The 27545-nt window shown below is 31.1% G+C and overlaps 1 protein-coding gene across 3 annotated transcripts in view; it reads right to left on the minus strand.

Moving 5' to 3' along the window:
- LOC142332611 (uncharacterized) overlaps positions 1-27545 on the minus strand; it is a 643294-nt gene that overhangs the window by 20936 nt on the left and 594813 nt on the right. For all 3 annotated transcript variants that reach the window (XR_012758351.1, XM_075379149.1, XM_075379148.1), the window contains 7 exons: positions 22249-22482; positions 20384-20464; positions 17153-17302; positions 15505-15769; positions 12266-12472; positions 8980-9084; positions 4658-4842 (listed from right to left, as the gene is read on the minus strand). Coding sequence is in view for 2 of the 3 variants with exons in the window: in XM_075379149.1 (XP_075235264.1) it covers positions 4658-4842; positions 8980-9084; positions 12266-12472; positions 15505-15769; positions 17153-17302; positions 20384-20464; positions 22249-22482 (1227 nt within the window). In the remaining variant the exon portion in view is untranslated. The remainder of the gene's footprint in view (positions 1-4657; positions 4843-8979; positions 9085-12265; positions 12473-15504; positions 15770-17152; positions 17303-20383; positions 20465-22248; positions 22483-27545) is intronic.

Here is a 27545-nt window from a genome sequence, read left to right on the forward strand (position 1 = left end):
AGACACCACCGATAAGATAAAATTAAACAAGAAAATCAAGAACAAAAACACTCACTTTACACACACAAGAAAAAAACTTGCAACATTAACATTTTCAACACTAAAAAGGACACAAAGATCGGAACATACGAAAAAGTACTGGGAGGACCACAAGGTCTTAACACTCCCATTGAAGAGACTTGGATAATGGACTGACTAAAGTGATCCTATATGGCATAAAAGATAATAATAACAAAAAATAGAAAATTAGAATATCAGGCCAATAATCTTAAAGAAAAAAAATAAAATTAAAATCAATTGTTTAGCTTTCGCAGATGAACTTGCACTTGAAATCATATCAGAAAATTGGGAATCGGCAAGAATACAATTCAGCATTTTAGATGCAATAGGTAGTAAAACAGGATTAAAAGTATCATCAAGAAGACAAAAATAATAATAAACATTAAAAATACATACAAACAGGAATAGGAAAAGCTGAAATGGACAATGAATTCAGATATCTGGTTAAACATATAAAGAAAAATGGATTAGAAAAATCAGCAAAATATGATAGTTTCACGAACAGGAAAAGCAAGAAAAAAAATACTTATCAAAAAACCTGAAAATCACATATTATAAAATAGCAATAAAAACAGAGTTTATACACAAGGGAATAATTAAATAATTAAATTTAGGGACCACAATGAAATATAATAAAATAAGAAAAAATTCTGCACACAATGAAAAAGCAGGTTAAATAAGGAAATCTTTGATTTCTTCTGTAATAAGAAAACAGAAACAAAATGGATTAATGAAGTTAAAAGAATGTACATTTAAAAGTACAACAGACAAAAATATTAAAAAAAAAAAAAAAAAAAAAAAAAAAAAACACTTTTTCCAAAATTATGATTTTAGGGGATTCCCGGAACAACAGCACAGGAAAGAAAATCTGAAAATGAAGTGGTCAGAAGAATGCAAAGGACAACATGCAGAGAAAATGAAGAGAATTTACTCTCTTGAAAAGAGAGAACTGAAGAAGACTAATGGTGGTTCTAATTGGCCAAAATCATAAAGGAAAAATAATAATAGAACAAAAAATTAAATCCTTTTGATAAATATTTTTTAATTTAGATGTTTAGAATACATTTTAGAAAAATAAATTAATTGAAGCTATGAAAATAAAAGCAAATACTTTTTTAAATAGCTTTCAAGAAACCATTTAGAAGTTTCAAATGAATTCTTCCTTCACTTTGCGGCAACTGTTTTTTTGTGATTAACATACTGCAGATGAATTTTAATAAAATATATTAAAGGTCAAGAATTAAATAAGATAAGATTTGAAAAAATTTTATAAAAATTTAAAATACAATTTTAAAAAAATACATATGTACAATCTCTGCTACAAAACAGTTTGTAACAGAAAAATCAGTTTGTGTTGGAAAATCAGACTAAGAAAGTAAATACAGACTAAGAGGTAGATATTATTGGATCAAGTTACAAAAAATTTAAAGCAACTGACTGCAGATGTAGAGAAGTGGAAAACAAATTTGTTAAAAAAATAGCTAAGACAGAGTATAAAAAACTTTCCATCAAAGTAATATTACACAATTTCATAGTGATGTTTAAAGTATATTTTATATTTGAATCAAGTTTTTATTTTAGATAAAACATCAACAGTAAAATCCAGTTAAAAGAATAATTGCTGTACTTGATATCAACATACTCTTGAGTGCTGATATTCAATAAGTACTAATATTCACTAACTATACACTCACCGCCATGTAAAGGCGAACTTGGAGGAGCAATGATTACTACCCAACATACCATGCATCATGTTTATGCTACTAGAATCATTGTAATAAGGATAAAATCAAAACCTAAACCGACAACGATTGTTAACGTCTATATGCCTACAAGCGCCCATGATGATGATGAGGTAGAGTGTGTATACGAAGAGATTGATAAAGCAATTAAACACGTAAAAGGAGATGAAAATTTAATAATAGTTGGAGATTGGAATGCAAGCATTGGAAAAGGCAGGGAAGGAAATATAGTGGGTGAATACGGGCTGGGCAAAAGGAATGAAAGAGGGGACCGACTTATAGAGTTTTGCACGAAGTACAATTTAGTAATTGCCAACACCCAATTTAAAAATCATAATAGAAGAATATACACTTGGAAAAAGTAAGCCGATACTGCAAGGTATCAGATAGATTATATCATGGTTAAGCAAAGATTTAGAAATCAACTCGTTGACTGCAAAACTTACCCTGGAGCAGACATTGATGGCAACCATAATTTGGTGATAATGAAATGTAGATTGGGGTTTAAAAACCTGAAGAAAAGGTGTCAGATGAATCGGTGGAATTTAGAGAAACTTGAGGAAGAGGAGGTAAAGAAGATTTTTGAAGAGGACATCGCAAGAGGTCCGAGAAAAAAAGATAAGGTAGAAAATATGGAAGAAGAATGGGAGAATGTTAAAAAGGAAATTCTTAAATCAGCAGAAGCAAACTTAGGCGGAATAAAGAGAACTGGTAGAAAACCTTGGGTTTCAGACGATATATTGCAGCTGATGGATGAACGTAGAAAATATAAGAATGATAGTGATGAAGAAAGTAAAAGGAACTATCGGCAATTAAGAAATGCTATAAACAGGAAGTGCAAACTGGCAAAAGAAGAGTGGATTAAAGAAAAGTGTTCAGAAGTGGAAAGAGAAATGAACATTAGTAAAATAGACGGAGCATACAGGAAAGTTAAGGAAAATTTTGGGGTACATAAATTAAAATCTAATAATGTGTTAAACAAAGATGGTACACCAATATATAATACGAAAGGTAAAGTCGATAGATGGGTGAAATATATTGAACAGTTATACGGAGGAAATGAATTAGAAAATGGTGTTATAGAGGAAGAAGAGGAAGTTGAGGAGGATGAAATGGAGGAAACAATACTGAGATCTGAATTTAAGAGAGCATTAAAAGTTTTAAATTGCGGAATAGACGGAATACCTGTAGAATTACTGCGCAGTGCAGGTGAGGAAGCGATTGATAGATTATACAAACTGGTGTGTAATATTTATGAAAAAGGGGAATTTCCGACTTCAAAAAAAGTGTTATAGTCATGATACCAAAGAAAGCAGGGGCAGATAAATGTGAAGAATATAGAACAATTAGTTTAACTAGTCATGCATCAAAAATCTTAACTAGAATTCTATACAGAAGAATTGAGAGGAAAGTGGAAGAACTGTTAGGAAAAGACCAATTTGGTTTCAGGAAAAGTATAGGGACAAGGGAAGCAATTTTAGGCTTCAGATTAATAGTAGAAGGAAGATTAAAGAAAAACAAACCAACATACTTGGTGTTTATAGACCTAGAAAAGGCGTTCGACAACGTAGACTGGAATAAAATGTTCAGCATTTTAAAAAAAAATTAGGGTTCAAATACAGAGATAGAAGAACAATTGCTAACATGTACAGGAACCAAACAGCAACAGTAACAATTGAAGAACATAAGAAAGAAGCCGTAATAAGAAAGGGAGTCCAACAAGGATGTTCCTTATCTCCGTTCCTTTTTAATCTTTACATGGAACTAGCAGTTAATGATGTTAAAGAACAATTTAGATTCGGAGTAACAGTACAAGGTGAAAAGATAAAGATGCTACAATTTGCTGATGATATAGTAATTCTAGCCGAGAGTAAAAAGGATTTAGAAGAAACAATGAACGGCATAGATGAAGTCCTACGCAAGAACTATCGCATGAAAATAAACAAGAACAAAACAAAAGTAATGAAATGTAGTAGAAATAACAAAGATGGACCACTGAATGTGAAAATAGGAGGAGAAAAGATTATGGAGGTAGAAGAATTTTGTTATTTGGGAAGTAGAATTACTAAAGATGGACGAAGCAGGAGCGATATAAAATGCCGAATAGCACAAGCTAAACGAGCCTTCAGTAAGAAATATAATTTGTTTACATCAAAAATTAATTTAAATGTCAGGAAAAGATTTTTGAAAGTGTATGTTTGGAGTGTCGATTTATATGTAAGTGAAACTTGGACGATCGGAGTATCTGAGAAGAAAAGATTAGAAGCTTTTGAAATGTGGTGCTATAGGAGAATGTTAAAAATCAGATGGGTGGATAAAGTGACAAATGAAGAGGTATTGCGGCAAATAGATGAAGAAAGAAGCATTTGGAAAAATATAGTTAAAAGAAGAGACAGACTTATTAGGCCACATAAGGCATCCTGGTATAGTCGCTTTAATATTGGAAGGACAGGTAGAAGGAAAGAATTGTGTAGGCAGGCCATGTTTGGAATATGTAAAACAAATTGTTAGGGATGTAGGATGTAGAGGGTATACTGAAATGAAACGACTAGCACTAGATAGGGAATCTTGGAGAGCTGCATCAAACCAGTCAAATGACTGAAGACAAAAAAAAAAAAAAGTTTATGCTACTAAGAAATGACTAATCATGGTGTGCCAATGTTTCAGAGAACAATAGTATAGCAGTGACATGTAGACTGATCATCCGTGCTTGCCATTATGTGATGGTTCTTGTAACTGAGATAATAGCCTTAATTGATGATGAACAATAACAATTAATTCTAATATACGATTACTCCCGATTAAAAAAGAAAAATATTTAAATAAAAAAAGAAAGTATTTTTATTAATTAATACCTCATTTGAATCGCTTGAAGTTCCAGAATCATCATTAACATTAATTCTCTTAGGGTTAGTAGCTGAATTAGTAATCGGTATACCAATATTTCCACTACGATCTCTATCACGTTGTCTTCTCTCCGATTCTCTTTTAACTATCCTTACAGTCTTGATTTCTTGTGGTTTATCCTTTGGAATTATTCCTTAAAAGTAAAATAAATAGATAAATATATAAATTAAAACATTTAACAAACAAATCATGTATAAATCTTTTACAAGGAAATAATTTTAATTTACGTTCTATATTTTTTCTTCTTCAGTTGCTAATATGCAGTGAGGCATGCATTTTTATACAGAAAATATTAATTAACATTCACGCTATGGATGTAAAATTTTTAAAGGAAGCAAAATTATGTATCACACACAATTCGATAAAAAACATTGATTTTAGAATGTATCTCAAGTAATGGAACAAAATGATAGATAATAATTAAAAAAAAGACAAATTTTGGTTCCCAAAAATTCCTTTATATGAGGGTTACTTTTTTCAAGGTCTGATCAGTCACGAAATCAAAAACCACAATGAAAATAAAAAATTTTTTTTGTAACAAATACTTACATAGTTAAGCTATTTCTCTACAAAGTAGCCACTCCGATTTAGACATCTGTCGTAGCGTGGTACCAACTTACCAATACCCTCGTCATAGAATGGAGCCGCCTGTGTTTTCAGCCATGTTTCTACGCTGCTCTGCAGCTCGATGTCTATGCCAAAATGTTGTCCTCCTAGCCAGCGTTTCATGTGAGCAAAGAGGTGAAAATCAGATGGAGCTAAGTCCGGGCTGTGTGGTGGGTGATCAAACGCTTCCCAACAAAAACGCTGCTGGTGCTTCTTCGTTACAGCTGCAGTGTGCGGCTGAGCATTGTAATGGAGAAAGACAGTGTCTGGTGGCAACATTCCTCTCCGCTTATTCTTATTCACCCACCATACAGCCCGGACTTGGTTCCATCCAATTTTCATCTCTTTGCTCACATGAAATGCTGGCTAGGAGGACAACATTTTGCCACAGACATCAAGCTGCAGATCGGCATAAAAACATGGCTGAAAACACAGGTGGCTCCGTTCTATGAAGAGGTATTGGAAAGTTAGTAACACCCTACGGCAAATGTCTAAATCGGACTGGCGACTATATAGAGAAATAGTGTAACTGTGTAAGTACTTGTTACAAATAAAAAAAATTTTATTTTCACTGTGGTTTTAATTTCGTGACCGATCGGACCTTGAAAAAAAATTAACCCTCATATACAAACGGTATGATATTTACAAAACTCTACAGGGGCTTAACTACTTTATTACTTAACCTTCGGTCGAGTAATAAAAATTAACAAAATAAATTGAAAAAAATCACTATATACAAAAGTTACAACATATATACTTATAATTACTTCTCAACAAAGTCACCTCCCAAATTCAAGCAATGTCATATTGTAACAAATGCTTATCTACTCCGTCTTGAAAGTATAGTGCCGGCAAAGTATCCTTTTATTGACTCCACTGCGAATTCATCATTGCTTTTCCATTATTAAGTAGCCACCCTATTCTTCAATTTTGTGAACGAATGAAATCAGATGGTGCCAAATCAGGCCTGTAGTGGGGGGTAGTAAAAAATCTGCCATCTCAACTTACACTCTTAATGCTACTAGCAGTGTGAGGCTGTGCATTGCATGCAAAAACTATTCCCTTCATTATCATCCATTATTTTGTATCATTCTCCTAGGCTCTGACAACATTTCAGAATAAATGTCTGCAGTTATTTTTGTGCTTTGCTTAAGGAATATTATTCCAAAACACAGTAGCTGTAATTTTTTTGTTAGAATAGGTTAGTTTAAATTTTCTGGGTTTGCTTGGAAAGTGTGTGTACATCCATTGTTTGAACTGTTTTTCTGTCTCAATATTGATGAACTGAATCCATATCTTGTCCCTAGTAACAATACTATCAAGAAATTCCACAGTAATGTTATTAACAGCACTAAAGAAAAGTCATTGTCGCTCTCATTCTTACTGTTTTGTGGGCATTTGTAAGTTTGTTTTGATACCCAACATGCATAGTGCTTATGTAAACCCAATCTTTGTTCAACAATTATTTGAAAAGTTATTAATAGATTAGAATATATAATATAACAATTCATAAAAAACCAAATCACCCTTGGTCTCATAAAATTAATATTTATATAAACATGATGATTAATAAAGCAATTAAACACACACATAATAATAAAGAAAAGTTAATAAAATAAAACATCATAAAAAATTATGGGTTGAAAATGCATATGATACTACTTTAATTAATAAGATTTATAAAAAAACCACTATCAAAACAAAATAACTATCTTACTACCAACACATAATAAGACACAAAAGAATAAAAAAATATACGTAAAGTATTTATACACCAATAATATATCATTGAAAACATTACTAAAACTTATAATAAAGAAATATTTAAATCGGCATATAAACCTAATAACCACATAATAAAAAATTTAAATAACAAAAAATAATAATAAAATAAGCAATCTGTGTGGAATTTGTAAAATTAAATGTAATGATTGTGATGTTATTTATGTAGGAAAAACAAATAAGATTCTTTAAAAGTAGATTTCCTGAACATTGCAGAAATACTAAAATAATAAACTAGGTTTACCTAACATGACAGACCATGTAATTAAAAAAAAAAAAAAACATTGTATTTCTAGTATTATCGTAAATTTAGAAATATTATAAATTAATAAAGATGACATAAAATTAAACACATTAGAAAAATATTAATATAAAAATACAAACAAAATTTCAATTTGATAAACCATCAGACCATGTTTGATGGAGATGGTCTTATAAAAATGCAACAGAGCAGCATTTCTGACAAATGTAGTAATGTACTGCTTCTAAATAAAATTTGAATTTTTCTAAGTTTTCTTTGTTTATTTATCTTACACCATTTTGTTCAGAATTAAATTCTCTACAAATTTTGTTTAGAAGTTTAATGTCTTTATTACCCATTTAACAAAGTTATTGTATGTCAAACATAAAAATTAAGGTTTTTTACCTCAATTTATTGGTTTTCACCCCAGATTTCTCAAAAACTACTACAGATACTGTTCTGGGACCTATTTTATTAAATTTTTTAGGTCAGTTAGGTCAAAAACCATAAGAAATCATTCATTCTTCCACTTAATTAATGTCCAAAAAAGATTAGTACGACCCTCATTTCACCAGGGTAGCTGAAATCCGACGAGCAAAATCTTTCCTAGTGATAACTCACAAATGAAGCATTTTAGAAGACATGTTTGTATAAATTTTTTCCATTATTTTCATTAGAAGAATAGGTTACAAAAGTTACAAAAGAACTTCATGATACACTCTGTATAGACACAACCACTTGTTCATAAATTATGCCAACTCTTAAATTTTCCAGCAGTTAAACCAAAAACAATGAAATTCAGTATGTATTTCTATTTTGGAAAGATTTAGTTTTCAGTATTAGATGAACAACTAAGCACCCAATGGGAACATCTCAAAAATTTTGAATAAAAATGATGCAACAGTAACACATCTTTTTAAAAAGTATTGAAAAACAAGAATTTTAACATAAAACATTGGACTACAAATAACCAAAGTAATCGCTATTTAATGTTTTTCAGAACCTAGTTTTAAAAGTGATCTATAGTACCTCTTAAATAACCGCTCAACTGAGAAACACTAAAAAAACAAAATTCTTCTACCTCAAAACAATCTATCAATCATTATAATACAATGCTATACTCTTTCTATTTAAAATTTTTCAGTTATCTCTTCCATGGGGCCTTGTGGGTATGGTGGTCCCATACTGATAAATAGATTTTGAGATAGGAGCACTGAAAAAAATTTCATTTTTTTAATGTTTAACTATTGATCAATCATTTAAGAGGTAGTGGAGAACACCTTTGAAACTATCTCTGAAAAACCTTAAATGACCACCCATTTCGGTTAGAGTTGTCATAACATATTTTTGTTTTTTAATAACTTTTAAAATGGTATATCACAATCTTACATACATTTTCTATTTCAAATTTCTGAGTTTCTTTCATGGATGGTTTTATAAAATAGATAATTTCAAGAGAGCTGTATATGCTACACTTCATTTTTCTATAATTAACAATTGAGACATTATTTAAGTGTTACCATACTTTAATGAACATCTTTATGAATAAATTATACACATTTCATTGTAAGACTATCATTCATAAGAGAAAATATGTTTAAATAAAATACAAACTATGGTTTAAATAATGAATCGGCTTACCATAAAACCGCTTAACTCTGTCATCAGCTTCATTGATATTAATTGGTCGGCAGTATTGCGGCTGAGGAGGAGGTGGAGGTGGTACATCTTCTCTACTTGGCGTTTCTGAAAATTTATAAATATGAAGTAATATTTGAAAAGGCAGTAATATTTATAATTTCAATTTGATAGAGTGTTCTATAATTTTATGAAATGCTATGGCAAATTTCATGTTCTCCGAGACAATATCAATACAAAATATTAATTAAACAATAAATATATGGAAAAAAGGAATAAAATTTATCTATTCATGGAGAGTTGAGAATATGATGCTTTGACTGACACTTTATTCCATCACAAAAGAAATACATCACATAAAGGCAAATCATAAATCATGTATCATTAATTCTGCTTAACACGTACAACAAATGCATTAAATGTGTTTGACTATGTGTTGATATTGTGTTATATCAAATACAATACGATTAACGTTCAATAATTAATGTGAAAAACTGATGTAAAGAAAAAAATTCAAAACTCATGCATCATCCAGTAAAGTGATGTTGACGGTCCTCTGGGACTCTGAAGGTCCAATTTTTAGTGACTATTTAGAAGAACAACATAGCCATCAGCAGTGAGTACTATTCTAGCAAATAGTGAGACCTGCGATAAGGCGAAAACGTGAGGGTGCTCTCTCAAAAGATGTGATTCTCTTGTATGACGACCCCCACATCACTCAGAGAATGAGAGAAATACTCGAGAAGTTGGGTTGGGAGCTATAACCACATTCTCCTTACAGCCAAGACCTCATCCCACCCAATTTTCATTTGTGTGATCTACCGAAAGACTTTTTACATGACAGAATGTTTGATGACAACAACATGGTCAATAAAGCGATACACGAATGGTTCAAATAACAAGATAAAGAATTCTATGCTGTGGGAATCAGAAAACTCACAGAACGGTGAGACAAGTGTCTAAATTTTGCTGGAGACTATGTTGAAAAGTAGTGTAAGTTTCATTGTCATTGAATAAATTGTTATTTCTCTACATCAATTTGTCTTGTTAATTATTAAACGTTCCATCTAAAATGTTTTGTTACATATTTCTCATCAGAAAACAATCAATTGTTAGGAATTTGAAGTTCAATGCCTGTGCCCTCATTATTACTAAAGTTAAAACATATTTCAATGACTGGTGATGAATTTCTCTTGATGGTTGCTATGGCAACAAGATTATACACAGCATTACCTAACTTTTTTGCAATCCCTACTAAACATAATATTTTTTAAAAAATATTTATCATCTATTTCTTCTACAATCTTCACTGAGGATCGTGAAGACTGATCTACAATTACATTGAATAATTTCACAAAGTATACAATTTCAGAAACGTGCAAGAATGTTTCTTTAGAAAGTCTGTACCTGTTCTTTGCTAACTTTTAATTTCAAGAGGATTGCTATTTTATAGCAATTACACAAAGAAACACTGTATTTTATCAGTTATTATAATTTTTTTTCAACTTTATCGCTCTCCACATTAATTCCTATAAATACACTGCTTCTTCTTTAAATACCATGAATGATTACTTTTTTAAGTTTATAAAAAATCTACTAAATTATTATTATTACTATTAATTATATATTTGCTGTATATTCTATCATATAATTTTTAGGCATAAAAAATATCAAAAACTTTCAAATTTTGTAAAATACATTAAACCTTTAAACCTAAATAATCTGATGCAATTAAAGAAATTCTTATAACTGCACGCACGCGTACACACAAACACAATAAAACAGTCTTTATTTTACACACTCTACTTCTTAGTGCCTTACAGCTATCTGATTGATATTGATATTTGATTGAAAACTGCTTAGTAGATTGATATTTTTCAGTTAATAATTACAAAAGAATTTATTTATATATAATATATATTGAAGTAAAATCTATTTTACAGATAATTTAATAGGTATTTATTTTTAAGTCTATTTTATAAATTTTTTAAAGAGATTAAAATTAAAAAACTTTACACCTGAGTTAAAAAACATACTGTTCTTTAAATCACTGATTGGGTTTACGATAGAATAAAACTCAAATTTTACATATTTTACATATGCACAGTCATTGAACTCATCTGATAACTTAAGTAAAATGGTTCCCAATCACGTTGTATGAGGAATTCCCATCTCAAAATGACTGAAAGAACATCTCCTACCATTTCTTGGAATTTATATGTAACAACGTGAAGACAAATAGCCAGTCACATTCAGAGACCCTGAATGGGGGTTTCCACCCTCCAGTGTTAGTACAGGTAGCCCATAGATGGGTATCCGTCCACAAAGGGTTAAAATAAATTTTATTTATTTAATATTCATTGACTTTATGGTAAACACAAACAACTGTTATGTATAAAGTTACAATTTGGGAACTTCTCTAGAAAAAGTTGGCAACTGATTTTACTGACCTCATTAGTTATGCTTTTACTGTACTTTCAAGATGATTATTTTTTTATGAACCCCACACAAGCTTGAAACTTGAAGCGTGAGAATATGAAATGGGAATTTTGTATGTTTGTACAAGATTCAAACTATGAACTTCTGGATGAGAGGTTGAGATGTACAACTCGGCTAATGAAGATGGGCTCATTTTCATATAAGTTAACTATATTTTAAAATAGTGAAATTAGGTTTTTTACAAAATATTTTTAATAATTTATTTATGCGTATAATAAATTGTATTTTTTAATCCCAAAAGTAAAAATCAGGAAACCTAGATAATTAGTTGCTGTGTAATATGTTAATATAATGAATGAAATATGTACAAAATGTTAACCAATTTAATAATGTAGTAGAAAAAACCATACCAGCTACAGCAAAAATCTGTAATGTGTTTTACAGTTATATAGGATGGCCAAAGTAATGTTGGCATCAAACTGATTGCATGCAGAAATCTTTTAGTGTTAAATATACCTAAGTGATTCGGAAAAAATTCTTTAAAATATTTATACGGAGTGTTAATGCTTTATGTTAGTGAAATATGGATGATAGGTAAAACAGATCGAAAAAGAATTGGTGCATTTGAAGTAAGATGATACAAATAAGGTCATACATTCATGTTTTTGGTTAGTTTGGCTACAGAGTGGCATGTTGAAGATAAAAAATGTGAAGTAAAATGAAAAGATGTATTAATTAAGTTGAGATCAAAAGAAAAATTAACGAAGAAATGCATCAAACCAGTCAATTAAAGGAAAAAAAACACAAAATAAAAAAAAACCAATAAACTATATATTAAAAAGGTACATACCAGAATTAGTTGAGCTAATATTTGTAGGACTAACAGATTTACTATCTTCTGTATTAACATATAACGGTATAGGGGAAGCTGAATGTCTACCACATGGTGTCGTGGTAGGAGGTGATTCTAAACCGAGATCGCGAGTCACCTGAGAATCGAGATCAGTCTCTAGCCAACTACTAGCTGCTCTTTTCTTACCCAGTATTGGGCCAGCACCTGATTTAAAAAGATATTCATACCATAACTGATCATCAAAATGAAATGTAGTTTATTGATTATGCTAAAATTAAAAGTAATAATTCTTTAAAAAAAACAGCAAGTATATAAGTGGCGTATAACAAAAAAAAGTCCTATAAAAAAATTTTAATTTCCCCTTTATTTTCCATCAGTCTGTTATTCATTGTATTTTAAAGAAAATTTGTCTTTAGACTAGATTGAGAAATCATTATAATAATTGGTATACATATTACAGTTTCTTTTATAAATAAAAAAATTACAATATAATCATTTAAAAATTTCAAAGTAATGATCACATTTTAATTTTTTATACATTTTAATTTCAATAATCATTAGTTTTATAAAGATACTCTTTATTAGCTTCATAAGCCTTTCATTGTAAACAAAATGAGATTTACTTTTTGTAAATGGGTCAACAAATAATCAGCTTATTATAAAAGATAAAAAAAAATTATGTTGCCACCACTTAGATATTAGTAAAAATGTATAACCGTAACATTTTTTATTTACAGATACACATGTGTATCAAATGTAATGATTTCTCATTCCAATATTTCTAAAGAATAATATAAATTTTACTTTAAAAAATACAAAATGGCAAACAGAAGAGAAATGAAGGGGAAATTGCCATTTAATGGATAATATTTTGTTAATTTTGATATACGTAGAATCCAAAAATGAACAACCATGTACAATTTTTTTACACTTACATATATAAAATGATTAAACATGTTGTCCACTGTATAGCAATCAACAACTACCAACAAAAAGCATCCATAAATATATAAAATTATTAGCAAACTCAATACAAACTTACTGATTTTAAAAGAAAAAAAAAAGTTTTTGTCCAAATCAGTAGGTGCATTGAATTTGTTATTAATTTTATATATATATAAATTAAATACTGAAAATAATGGACGATATGTACCTGATGTTTCCAAAATGACAGCTTGAAAATAAAAAAAGATCAATTAACAGAATATAAAATAAATTAATACAATAATTACAAATAAGTATAGTAAGTACTAATTTTGCAAAAAATTAACTGCAGTTATATTTAATCAGGTCACAATTAATGCAATAATAAAATACAATATGTGAAATAAAGTATTCTTCTGAGTAATGAAGTTAAGTGTTTTAGATTATTCTCTTTAGATTAACTTACTGTAAGGTAGTTCTTACTGCAGAATTTAATATGCAGAATTTTGAAAAAGTATGAGAACCCTTAAAAACCGATTTTTACAATTAAACTTAAAAAAATAAAATTTAGCTAATCCTATCAAAAAACTACTGTACTTTTTGGTATGAGATCAACACATCCCCAAGCACCCAGGGAGCCCTATAGGGAGCAACTCAAAAATTCTAAACAGAAAAAATGTTGTTTTAGAGATTACAAAAATTCTGGCATAAAAAATTCAGGCTATATCAACCCCAATCAAACTGGTGATCATTTAATGTTTTCAGTAGTTTCAAAAGTGGTTTACAGAACCTCTAAAATAACTGCTCATCAAAAAAAATAAAATTTAGCAAATGCATCTTTTTAAAACAATCTATTTTTCAGTAAGAGATCACCCACACATTTTTTCAAGGGAGTAATAAAAATTGAATGGCTACCATTTCGGTTAGGATTGTCGTGGCCAGAAATGTTTTATGAAAACTTTCTGTTTTTTAATACTGTTTAAAATGATGCATCACAACCCTATTCATTCTATTTAAATTTTTGAATTGTTTTGCATGTTGAGTTGAAGTGTAGGGTTTCATACAAAAAAATTAATTTTTTGAGATACGAACAGCTGTTAATTTTCATTCCATTTGCGTTTCTCCATTTGAACAATTACACAAACCTGCAAAATTTGGGTTGTGGAATGTTTTTAAACTTTTGATAATTGATTCGTACATATTTTTTAGCATTGAATCTGAATGCAATTTTTCAACTTTTTACTAATTTTGAAATTTGCGATTTGCGAAAAATCCTGATGAGATGGAAACAAAGAAGGTTATTTTCAGATTCAGTGCTAAAAAACACATAAGAATCAATTATCAAAAACTAAAAAAACACAACCATCGCCGGCTTGTTTTATCTAAGAAACACTGTAGTATGCTTTAGAAACTAGATTTGAAAAACATCAATGTTTGCCATTTCGGTTGAGCTTTCATAGCCTGAAGTTTATGTCAAAATGTTTTGTTATTGAATCATTTTTTACCTTTTTTTTATTTTTGAACGTTTTTTTAAGTTTTGTCAATTTCATATAATAACCCTTATGTATTACATGTGATAACCTACAAATTAATCATACAGTTGGATGAATAAAATTAATAATAACAGTATTATAGCCAAAAAGCTGACAGCACAGTTGTAAGACTTTGCTGTCACACAGCTTCACAGTTGTAGGACTTTCCTACAGTTACTTTTTTACACTTTAAATATTATTCATTTATGTAATTTTACCACTCACCTGTGACATCACAAGGTAGCAGACAACTACAACATTTTTTGGGATGAGAGTGCAACTTTGCAAAACTTTTTTCCAAATATTGTTATTTTTTAATCATTAATAAATGTACCTAAGAAAAATATGACCTTAATAGGTGAAATCTTGAGATACTGAGGGTGACCTGGCTCTACAGCCTCACCCCCTTGACTTTTTAAGTTGAAAATTTAACAGTTAATTTGGGTTCCTAGATATCAAAACATCAAAATCTGGAGTAAACCGCATATGCCTGACTGGACCAATTACAATATTTTCCACAACAGAGCTATAGCTTAGCACTCCTGCAGCGCTATCTAAATTGGAAAATAAAAATTAAAAAGGAAGTTACTGGATGAATTCATTTTCATCAATAAAAACTAATTATTTAGAGGCTTTTTTTTTCAAAAAAGGAAAAAATTAAAATCTTCATAAAATGAAATATTTTGAATTAATAGTTTATAGATTAAAAAATTATATAATAATCATATTTCTTAAAAAAAAAGTAATCACTTCTTTAATTTTTTTTTTTTTTTCTTTTACCAGCAATTCCAGTAGGTCCAGGTCGTATTTGTTGACTTAAAGAATGACTTTTTTCAGTTAATTGACGAACTTGAAGGCTTAATTCTTGGCGCTGACGTTGCAAATCACCAACAAGTGTTTGAACACGACGTAATTCAGCTTCTAATGCTGCAGTTGTTGGACCTGTTGAAGAATCTGGTACGCGACGTGAAGTCTGTAACTTCTGTCGTAATATGACAAGTTCTTGTTCTAATCTTGCATTTTCGGCAACAGTTTCTTCTAATTTCTGCAAAAAAAAAAATAGATTACATAAAAAAATTTGCAAAGTATTACATAAATTTCCTTTATTGGAGAAAATTTATATTTATATAAATTATGGCTTTAAGAAAAATAATATAATTATTGATTAGAAAAAAAAAAGAAATAAACACTTAAGCATTAAACAATCTTATGAATAAAACAAGAAATTCAATTTTTAAAAGGTAAAAGTAAAACACTATTATTGTTTCATTAGTTTTCATAAAAGTTCTTTATCGCATTGAAGTTGAGGTTAATTGATTCCCTATATCACATGATGATCATCATTTCAAAATTTAGATGCGCTTATAGTTTTAGACATTTATTATTTTCTATTTGATTTGATAAAAAATAAAGCAGATTTAGAAAAGGGGTTAAAATCTTTTATACAAAAAGGAATGTTTTTTTTTTAAATAATGAATTGAATTTTAATTAACATTTTTAAATAAAAACTTGGTAAGATAAATATTATATTCTTCTTAAAAAATATTTTTAACATAAAAAGCATATTATACCCACAGTAAGCCTAGTAAATATAAAAATAATAACTTTTTAAAAACAGAAGTATTGGTACTCTAGAAGTGGATTCACCACGCTTATATGAAAAATATTCTGCATACATAATTGGTTAATAACCTAACCAAGCAAATTAATTAGTAAACTTATCTTTCAGCAAACTTTAAAATATTACAAAATGTTAAACAGGAAACTTTTTTCTGTTTAGCATACAACCTGAGGCATGCTTTTGCATGTATTTTAACGATGAATATGAGATGAATGAAATGATAAGTGAAAAATTGCCTGAATTTTTCTGGAAATCAAACCAGAGAACAAAGTATCTAAAAATCAGCATGCTAAACACCACATCATCTGGTCAGACTTTAATATCAATAAAAGTATATTACGTTAAATCATTGCAAACTGCTGTACACAATAGATCTGGTGATAGTTTTAGAGACTAATGTTTCATGTACCAACAGGTGAGAATCTTCAGAAAAATCACTACCATTACTGGGTCCTTCAATGTTTGCAAATTTAGATTCAATTTTAATAAAAAAAAATTGGCAATGATGTCACTAAAGCTTCCCAACAGATGACCTGAAAATCGATTCTAATCTCTTAACCTACCTTCTCCTTCAATATCTTGACTTTAAATGTTAATAACATAAATGACTCACCTTCCCACAAAAGCACACACAAAGAGAAAAACTATCCCTATTTTTTTCATCTCTCAATGCTTCGTGAACCCCAAAACAAAAAAAATTGAAAGTCATTCTTTGCATGATTACTGTACACTACCTGTTGTAATATACAAACTTTCCACGATATAAAAAGGGATGTACAACTAAAAAATATAAAAATAATGACTTACCTTTGAATTGTGAGCAAGAATAGAACGTACACGTGTTAATTCTCTTTCTAATAATCGTTGTTGCCTACGATATCGTTCTGCTTCAGCCGGATTACCATGAATACCTTGTAATTTATGTCTTAAACCACCGAGCGCTCGTTCTAACATTTCCTGATAAAAATTAAAATTAAATTAGTCATTTAAAATCTATATGAAAATAATGTTCATTTGACAGAATTTTAGAATAACAAAATTAAGTAAATAAATAAATAACGTCACGGCAGAATATTTTGTTCAAATTTGTTTTTACCACTGCATGTAAGTAATGAGTTGATACGATCAACTGTAAAGAATTTGTACAGTAACTCTAAAAAAACCCAAAGATTCTAGGAAATGATTGTAGACTTTGAAGTAAAATAAAGAAGGTTCATTTGATCTCAAAATTTCTAATTTAAGAAAAATAGGTTTCCTGAGAATTTTTTTTACACATTCATAACCCAATTCGAACATTGGTCGTTAGTCAACATTAACATGCTTGTTAGTCAAAGGAGTGGTGACACAAAGCCAAGTAAATGCATCATTATAAACATATTTAAAACCGTATCTAATGAAAATCGTAAGTACAGCTAGTTATTGTAAATCACATACTTTTGTCTAATAAACATGTTGATTTTGGTTGAGGCATTTCAATTTAATATTAAAAATACTTTGTTGTAGGTAGTATTAAAAACTAATAAGTTTAGTCAAAGTATAATAAACATAACAATGTTAAATGATGCAAAGTAATTTAAGAGTGAACACTGCTGCATAACAGTTCATTCCCCTTTCTGAACTACGTACCATATATTTCCACTACAACCACTAACTAAACTAACGTACACCCTGAGCCAAGCATAATGGACTACTGCGTATAAACCAAATATGCTTAGAACTACTATGATTTGTTTAATTTTTTAACTTTCCATCATTCTATTTTATCTTTTAATCTTTCAGTAACTTAAATATTTTTCCCTCTAAAGTTTAAAATTAAAAAAAAACTTTTCTTAGGAAGGGTGAACAAATAAAGTTTTATTTTCATTTCACTAATGAAATTGAGTAGAAAGTTTTGACTTTTACTTCAATAACCACTAGTGACGGATACAAGATGTTTTTATTAATGCTATGAAATTGATGCTCGGATTCATATTAATGAATAAGAGATTTATACAAATCACACTTGGCAAGGGCTAATCACCTGGTACAAAATTTATATATTTGATTGTTTCACTCCATTTTGTGTATTTGATCAGGATGGAAGATAACTTGTTATACATAATTAAGCACAATCATCTGACAAGTTTGTAATCACTGTTACGAAAGGATTTTTTACATTTATTATTGAATAAATTTTACTGGGATGGTATCAGTGCTCGCATCAAGGTATGCTCTCATGCTGTGTGAATCGTAATGAATAGAAGGTTTGTTTCATTAACTTAATTTAAAAAGAGCTGGCCGGCAACTATTTTTACTTTTACAAAAGTAATCGGTGAAAATAAGATAATTTAAAATGCTATGAAAGTGATTTTTCTGTTATATGAAAATACAGCTCCAATCTGAACATTAAAAACTTGTTTTTAAACATAAATATATCAAATATAGACGAATGTTTGAAATTATTAAGTAGATTAAAAAGTGGATGATCAGAAAGTAAGAAATATTTGGATAATTTAGAAATCCAGTTATTTTACATGTCCATAAATAAGAGAAGAGAAGAATTTGACAAAGTTAATACGGATGGGAAAAAATCAAGTTTGGAGCATAACCTATATACAAATTGTTTTCAGTGATAGAAAGACTGGGAGGCTTAAAAAATTATGATGGTAAGAAGTGATGAATATTGTATAAGAGATGCTAAGGACTAAAAAAAAAAATAATAGAGGTCATTCAGTTCAAACCTGTTATTGAAAGAATAGTATTATTTTATATTTTATTTTGAAGCCTTAAGAAGCTTGGATTTACAAGAAAGTCCCTCTCGTGTGCATCAGGTTTTTTGTAACAAAACAGAGGATAGAAACACAGTCCCTGGACATATCTATAGAGAGACTTATCCTCATCAAATCGCACTGTACCTAAAACACAGTATTTCAAAAAGGTGCCTAAATTCTTAACACGGATCTGATGACTATCTAATAAAATCCACAGAAAACCGCAAGCAAAGAAACAATAAATTAAAAAAGTAAGGGAAATGAGGAACAGTGGCACAGGGAGAGCAGGTTTTGGAAAGATAATGAAATAAGGCAAACAACTACGATTAAAGAAATATCTCAACTCCATCCAGTTAATGAATATACATCCTGCCCTAGTCCTTCAGGAGATCTTGATCAAGATGGAAACAAATTGTGTACACCAGTTATATATATAAATATATTCTACAATGTAATACTTTTCCTTCAGACATTAAAGAGCCACCACAGATGAAGTCAGCTTCCTTACTAAACATATTTGTTCATTACTCAGAATTCTAAGACATGAAGGAGTATCCAACGGAACATAAAACAAATTTGGCTAGTTAAACTTCAAGAAAAAATATATATTTTTTAAAATATAATATGTCCCTGTCAGGATTTGGGATTTTTTTGCAATATTTTCTTACAAGATTTTTTTTTTTCTTAGAATACAATTCTAGTGAACTTATAAATATAACTGGCAGATTTATATATATATATATATATGCCAATAAAAGATTATAGAAAAAATATATTTTTTGACATTGCAATTATACCACTTAAGAGCTTTCTGCTTTCTTTTTTTTACATTTTCTCCTTCTTACTTGGGGAAAAGTTTTTACTGTTAAAAAAAGACAAGTTTAAGAAAGTTTAGAAAAAAAATTTAGGAAGAAAATTGAATTCATTATTTATATAAAGTTAAATTATTCTACATACTGTATGAATATAATTTTTGTTTATCTGACAAAAAAATTAATTAAAATATAAATAGCACCAGATACAAACAATTTATAGTCATTTTATTACTAGGATATACTGTTACAGAAACTATTTTTTTCTAACAAAAAAAATAAAAAACAAAACATTAAAAAAGCACTTTATATGAGATGCAAAATTCCCAAGTTCTACGATATTTAAAAATAATATATTTAAACAAAACCCTATAAAAGGACAAAAGATAAAAATTTTAAATTGCTTCATTAAAATACAAACTTAATTAGAAGGGTATAAGTGCTGATGTAAATAAAAAGAAAGAAATTTCAATTACCTTATCTTGCTGCAAGCTGTACAATGTACCACTTTCTTCTTGCAATAACCTGTCTAATCTATATAACTGAGCAACTTTAGCCTGAAAATGAAACAAAAAAAAAATTAAACTTTATTTTACCATAAAAATATCTATTGTTTAATAAACAATTTAAAACAAAAGCTCACAAGCTTCCAAACAGATTAGATTTTACAAACAAAATTTAATGAATATGTAAACTGTAAAACTACATTACAATCTGTAAGATAAACACCAAATATATCCTACTAAATTAAATCTAGTAAGAACTTAACAAACTTTTAATGAAGTTTTACTTACACATAGATATTTTTAAATGTTAACAAAGAATAATAATTACTTGACTTGGGGCACATAGTTTATGAGACTGGAGGAAGGTACTCAAATTTTTGTTTCAAATGATAAATATAATTTTGATAATTTTATTTTAACAAGACTGACAACATTTTAGTTTTCCACTTGACAAAATAATCAGTAAAAAACAATCTCTGTCCCAAAAATCCTGTCTGAACCTGGTGGACACATAAATTCTAGCATCATGCAACATTTGTTTGGCCAGCATCTCATATAATAATGTCATAAAGATATTATATGAATGAATTAATTATAGTACTCATAATAATATTTAAGAATAAAACTTCTTTATTAACCCTTCTTCCACAGATCATGAACTTCAGCTCCATCCTCTACCGATTACAATGATAAAAAAAAATGTTGTGCATTAAATATCTATATATCGTTTACATATATATAAAAAAGAAGTTGATTTCTTTGAAATGCAAGATTAAGGACCCTATAGGTATATAAAAGAAATCTATTCAGCAAAAAGTTTCCATTTATTTTAAGGATGGTTATGTTTTTCATTTATACTCTCAATTAGCCAGTTGTACGGTCATTCTGCTACTCTGAAATTCAGTTATATCTAAGAGACGGTATGACCATTTTTAAAAATTCAAGCAGCATATTTTCTAACAGTACAAGGGCTAAATGTTTGCTTATAAAAGATACACTCTCGATGATCCAGTTGTCTGGTCATTCTCTTATTTTGAAATTCAGTTATATCAGTGGAACGGTATGATCAATTTAAAAAATTCAAACGGTGTATTTGCTAGCAGTTCAAGGGCTAACATTAAAATTATGTAACAGAAATAAGAAATTGAAATGAATAATATTAAAGTACAAGAAAAACAAATAGGAAAAATCTTTTAATTACAGTAATTTTTTGTAATATGCAGTAAATGTGAGGCATGCAAAAATGAATCGTGTCTTGAAAAAAATTTCAAGACTATAAAAAAAAAACACATTGACTGTACCTCATGGGTTGTGTGTGGAAGACAGTTACTATTATTTTGTAAAATTTTTGTGAATTTTATAACTAAAGTTAAAATTATGTATTTTTACATGATTACGATAAATAAATCAGTTTTCAAAAACTGAATTTCATTTTATGCCCCAAAGAGCGAAGTAAATCAATGCCTGGATATGAAGCCAGACTAAGCAGCTAGATGGAGCAATAAATGTAGAGCATAAGTTGTGGATCTATAAATGGAGCTAAAAAATCACTATAATAAGTTCATCGTGGAAAATGCTAATATTTATTTTTTAAGCTTTGTTTTTCACTATCAATTTTTAGTCCTTTTTACCTTAAGTAAATTACAGAAGTTCAAGGATTCTGTTATTTAAAGTACCGGTCCTTGCATATATTATTAATTCAAATAATATAAAGTTATATAAGATTAAAGAATAGTAAAAGATTAAACTGTAGTCAAATAAATAACAAAAGGGTAAAGTAAAACCAGGTAGGATAAGAGTATTTTAGCAAATACAAAATAAAACGTAATACTTACTTGTAACTGATTATGATCAGGGCTAAGGCGTTGCCAATCTCTCCTTTCTTCAGCTAATAATCGTTGTTCTTGAACTTTATGGTTAAATTCAAGACGTTCTCTTAATAAAGGACTACTGCCATTAAGACCATGAGCAGCACCATTTTGACCAGTAAATGGTGCACCGACTCTGCATAATGATCCAAGTTTCACCATGTTATCGACCAAATTTACAAGCGGTTTACCTTTTTCATACTGCAACATATAAAAGCAGAACTTTCTATAAATATTTTTAAAGGAATAACTTATAAATTGAACAATTTTTACTTACATTAGAAACCTATATGAGAGATGTTTATGTCAATCCAGGACTTTCGTTAGACTAGAGTGTAAATGGAGATTCCTGGGCATTCTGTTAGTTGTACATATAAGGTACAAGTGTCAGCTATTACCGCACAGCGTAGCACAGGCGTGAAACAATGTTAAACAACAACAGTCAGACGTAACGAAAATGGCGTCCAATTTAGTAAATGAATATGCGGAACAGCGCACTGTAATGAAATTTCTCATGAATGAAGGCGTAAAACCCGGTGAGATTTATTCGTGATTCCTCACACAGCAAGGGGATGAGACTCTCTTAGTTGCAGTAAAATGTTTTAACGGTTGTACATCAGTGAGTGATGATCCTGGTCGAGGTGGTTCAGAGTCACTAAAGTTATGGCTTCAGTTTTTTTGGGATAAAAATGGCATCATTCAAGTCAATTTTCTAACCTGTGGAGGCAATATTAACAATGACTACTACTGCAAAGTTTTTCAAGATGTGCACAATGTTCAGTGCAAAAATGGCCTGGTTCAATCACTAAAAGTGTTCTGTTTCTGCAGAAAAATGCATGACTGTATACAGCCCACTGCATGACGTACATGCTACAAGATCTTGGCTGGGAGTTAATGCCATACTCCCCATATGATCCAAACCTCACTCCCAGCAATTTTCACCTATTTGGGCCCTTGAAAATTTTCATGGAAGGCCAGCATTTCAGCAGCAACAATGAGGTGAAGAAGTCAGTTCTATATTGGTTTCAACATAAAAACATATCTTTCTTCACTGCGGGTATCCAGGGACTAGTAAAATGCTGGGATAAATGTAGGAGGAGATTACATCGGGAAACAAAAGTATTTTTTACTATCATAAGTTTGTTCTAAATTTATTAAAAATGAATAGTCTTGGATTGACGAACGCCCCTCATATATATATAAATCTTAGGCTAAAGTGTTTCATATTCAGTTAGTTGTAAACTGTTAAAAAAAAGATATTATTGTTCTTAAAAATAATCTAAATAAATGCTGGAGAGCACACAAATGTAACTCCTTTTTTAAATCTTATTTTGACAATATGCTACATATATTATGACAAAATGGATGAAGTGACAAAAGAAAAATGCCAGATAGATTCTTGCTAGTAACTGAACCTGAGACCAGCTGATCCAAAATGTTAACGACTAAACCAAACTATCAGCCATAGAAAACTACAGAGGCAGCTAAATATGAAGGTCACATATTATCTAATGTGAGTGGGCCAATAAGCTGACAAACAGATTGGAGGTGAAAGTCAGATAACACAATATTTTTGATACAATTTTTATGTAGCTTGTGATACAATTTCTCAGCTGTTATAGAGTCTCATGACTGAACTCTTCACCAAGCCTACAACTCTTGTCTAAATTTAAAAAAAATTGTAACTGAATTAATGACTTTAAACTTCACATTACTTTTAAGGAAGAAATGAAGTTGAAAAAAAAATGGTTAAATCAGAAGAAATTGTCAATCAAATTTATTGCCCAAGTTAGATGATTTTAGAAGACATTTCTAAGAATTGTAAGCAAATGTTTCAATGATTTACTTAGCATGGTACAACGATTTACTGAAAAATAAAATATAAAATAAATATCTGTGGCTGATGAAGAATAATTAATTATAATCATCACCCACGTATATGTTTTATAATTTATCAAAATTTTCAAAATAATGTCATTATCACATTCATTTCATCACTTTTAATATTATAGAAGATTTCAAAACTAAAAATACCTAAACTTACAGATTAAAATTAAAACTTTTAAATTAAAATATTTAAAAACAATTTGATAAATGACATGAAACATATTGACATTTTAACACTATGAAGTTTGTTGGTTCAACACTGCTAACATCACCGAACAGTAAGGAGAAATACATAGTGGGAGAATGCTATAGCTGGATAAGTCGGATTATTTATTTGTAACTACTGCCCCAATATAGAGACAATTAATTTGGCTGTACAACAGATCTACCACAATGCAGTTTAGCTGGAACGGTTAGATGGTTGGCCCAACCATTCAACTGAGCTGAGTAATGCATAGAGGCCTAGAATGATTAGAACTCACTAATAACCACCTGTTATCTACTCATGAATCTTAAAATCATCATCAATGTAAAATTTTTAAAATAATCAAATTATGAAATAAAAAAGTTCATCATAATTTCTTTATATTTATAATAAAAATTTTTCATACATCTAAGATGTATCCTTATTTGAAATACACGTTAAAAGAATAAAATATACGCTAAAATCAATTCGGTAGCGTAGAATTTTTTTAATTTAACAAATGAGTTAAAATTGTTTTAATTCCACGCGTTATGTACTTGAGATATGTGTTCAATGTAACTGATATTCCTACAATGATGTTCAGCATTTACACTGAATGTATCATGTAAACATTTTAATTTGATTTTTAGATGCTTTCCAACATTTTTTTTAATTCCCTGTGCTATGTTCTTTTCACCAAGTCTGTATTCTTCACATGCAATAACAGTTTGTAAAATTAATAATTATAATATTTTAAGTCATATTAGATGTACAGTTCAAATTTGGGAGCCGAGTAATTAGGACATACTAGTACAGGTGGTGATTTATTTTGTTTGAAAATCATGGAACAAAGGATTTGCATTAAATTTTGTGTTAAAAATGGAATAAAGTGTAGGGAAATGGCAAAAATGTTAGAGAAGGCTTTTAGCAAGGATGTTATGTCAACAGCACGAAATTCAAACTGTTTCGTGAATATGATAAAATGTTTTAATAAATCAACAATCAATGAAAACATTGACAAAACGTTGTAATTTATAATCTCACTGGAGAAGTTGCTGAAGATGTTTTTACGTTCCTGAAAATTTCTTATGGTTTGTGTGAAATAATTCTGACTGACATTTTATGTATGAAACGCGACTAACAGTAAAATTTGTTCTAAACTGTTCAATTATAAACAAAAGCAACATCGCAAAAACAATGTAGAACAATTTTTAGTTTATATCACTGAACTCAAAATTAATCAAACAGGTGATGAAACATGTACAGTTATGTTAATGAAACTAAAGTCCGATTATCCCAATGGAAGCTCCTGAAGAAGCAAGACACAAAAAACAGCATGCAGAGTTGGGTTAAATATTAAGGTATTTTTTACAAACTTTTCAAAGAAGAAATTAAAAGTATTAATTTCTATTGCATGGTATGATTGGGGGGGGGGGGGGAAATTGAATATTCTTTACATTTTGAGGTATGAGGAATATGAAAATACCACTCACTTAAAACGTAATTTCCTTATATATATATATATATAGAAGAGGAGGAATGGGAACCGATAGCTAGTGATCAACAAAGGCGCTTCACTGTAGAAGAACTACAGTGGGCGTCCAAGAAGATGAGCCTGCGGAAGAGCCTGGGCCCAGATAACATCCCTGGGTCCATCGTGAAGGTGTTGGTGGATAGGCACCCGTGGACGGTGTTAGACATGTTCAATGGGGCATTGTCCACGGGGGGTTTTCCCGGCTGTTGGAAGGAGGCCAGGTTGGTCCTCCTCCCGAAACCGGGAGCCGAAGAAACCAGGAAATACCGGCCGATCTGCCTCATCAACACGATGGGAAAGCTGTATGAGAGACTGATCGCTGAAAGACTGCGGTCGGAGGTCTTTCTCCAGACCAGTACTGCTTCGTTCGGGGAAGATCGACCGTCGACGCCGTCCGACGGGTGCTAGACTGGGCCAGAGTTCAGTCGGCATGCACGTGGCGACGAAGGAAGATCCCATAGATCATTTTCCTAGACATCAGGAATGCATTTAACAGCGTGCCATGGGGAGTGATCATGGGAATACTCCAGGAGAGAGGGATCAGCGACTACTTGCTCGCCGTAATAAATGACTACCTGCATGAGAGATCTCTGCGGGTACGCACAGAGGAAGGAGAAGATGACTTCAACATGTTTGGAGGCGTTCCGCAGGGGTCGGTGCTTGGGCCTCTTCTTTGGAACATCGCGTACGACGGCCTTCTGCGGGAAGAACTCCCGGAAGGATGCCAGTCGGTCGCGTACGCAGATGACCTCGCACTGATGGTATCGGGACGGACGGAGGAGGAGGAAGTAGAAGATAAAGCAAACTTGGCGTTGGCAGTCGTCAGCAGATGGCTGGGGGAGAGAGGACTACGACTGGCACCGCACAAGACGGCGGCTGTCCCGATCACCGGCAGAAGAAGACTGAGGGGAATGTCCTTCATGGTGGACGACGTACGGGTCCAGACGTCCGGTTGCGCTAAGTACCTGAGCGTGTGGATTGACAAGAATGGACTGTCTAACACCCACCTCAGAGAGGTCACGAAGGGGACCGAGCAGATACAAGACGCTCTACAAAAACTAACGGGCAACAAGAGCGGAACACGGGCGAGCAAGCGACGGCTGATCCTTTCAGTGGTTTCCTCCGTCTTGCTGTACGCGGTCCCGGCCTGGAAGGACGCACTTTCGAGAAAGAAGAACGTACGGATACTAGCCTCCCTTACCAGAAGAGAGGCGATACGCATAACATCGGCGTATCGCACCGTATCAGGATGCGCAGTGGCAGTCATCGCAGGGGTGCCTCCCATCGAGCTGCGGGCCACGCAGCTGGTCTCCACATACGAAGGAACGCCGAAGGCGGAAGCCCGGAGGCAGCTGATGGTCAACTGGCAGGAGATGTGGAGAACGGCTACGGCTGGGGCATGGACCAGGAGACTGATCCCGGACTTCGGACCGTGGGTCAGGCTGAGGCATGGGGAGGTAGATTACTTCCTCACGCAGTTCCTGTCTGGACACGGGGAGTTCGGGGTCTACCTACATCGGTTCAAGAGAAGACGGACACCGAGGTGCTTCTACTGCGGCCAGGATGACACGCCAGAGCACACCTTTTACGAGTGCGAAAGATGGGCTGTGGTCCGGCGTAGGCATGGCACAGATGGCCTCACTCCAGAAACAACTGTAG

Source organism: Lycorma delicatula, chromosome 11 (genome assembly GCF_047948215.1).
Source record: "Lycorma delicatula isolate Av1 chromosome 11, ASM4794821v1, whole genome shotgun sequence".
In the NCBI taxonomy this organism is placed as follows: Eukaryota; Metazoa; Arthropoda; class Insecta; order Hemiptera; family Fulgoridae; genus Lycorma; species Lycorma delicatula.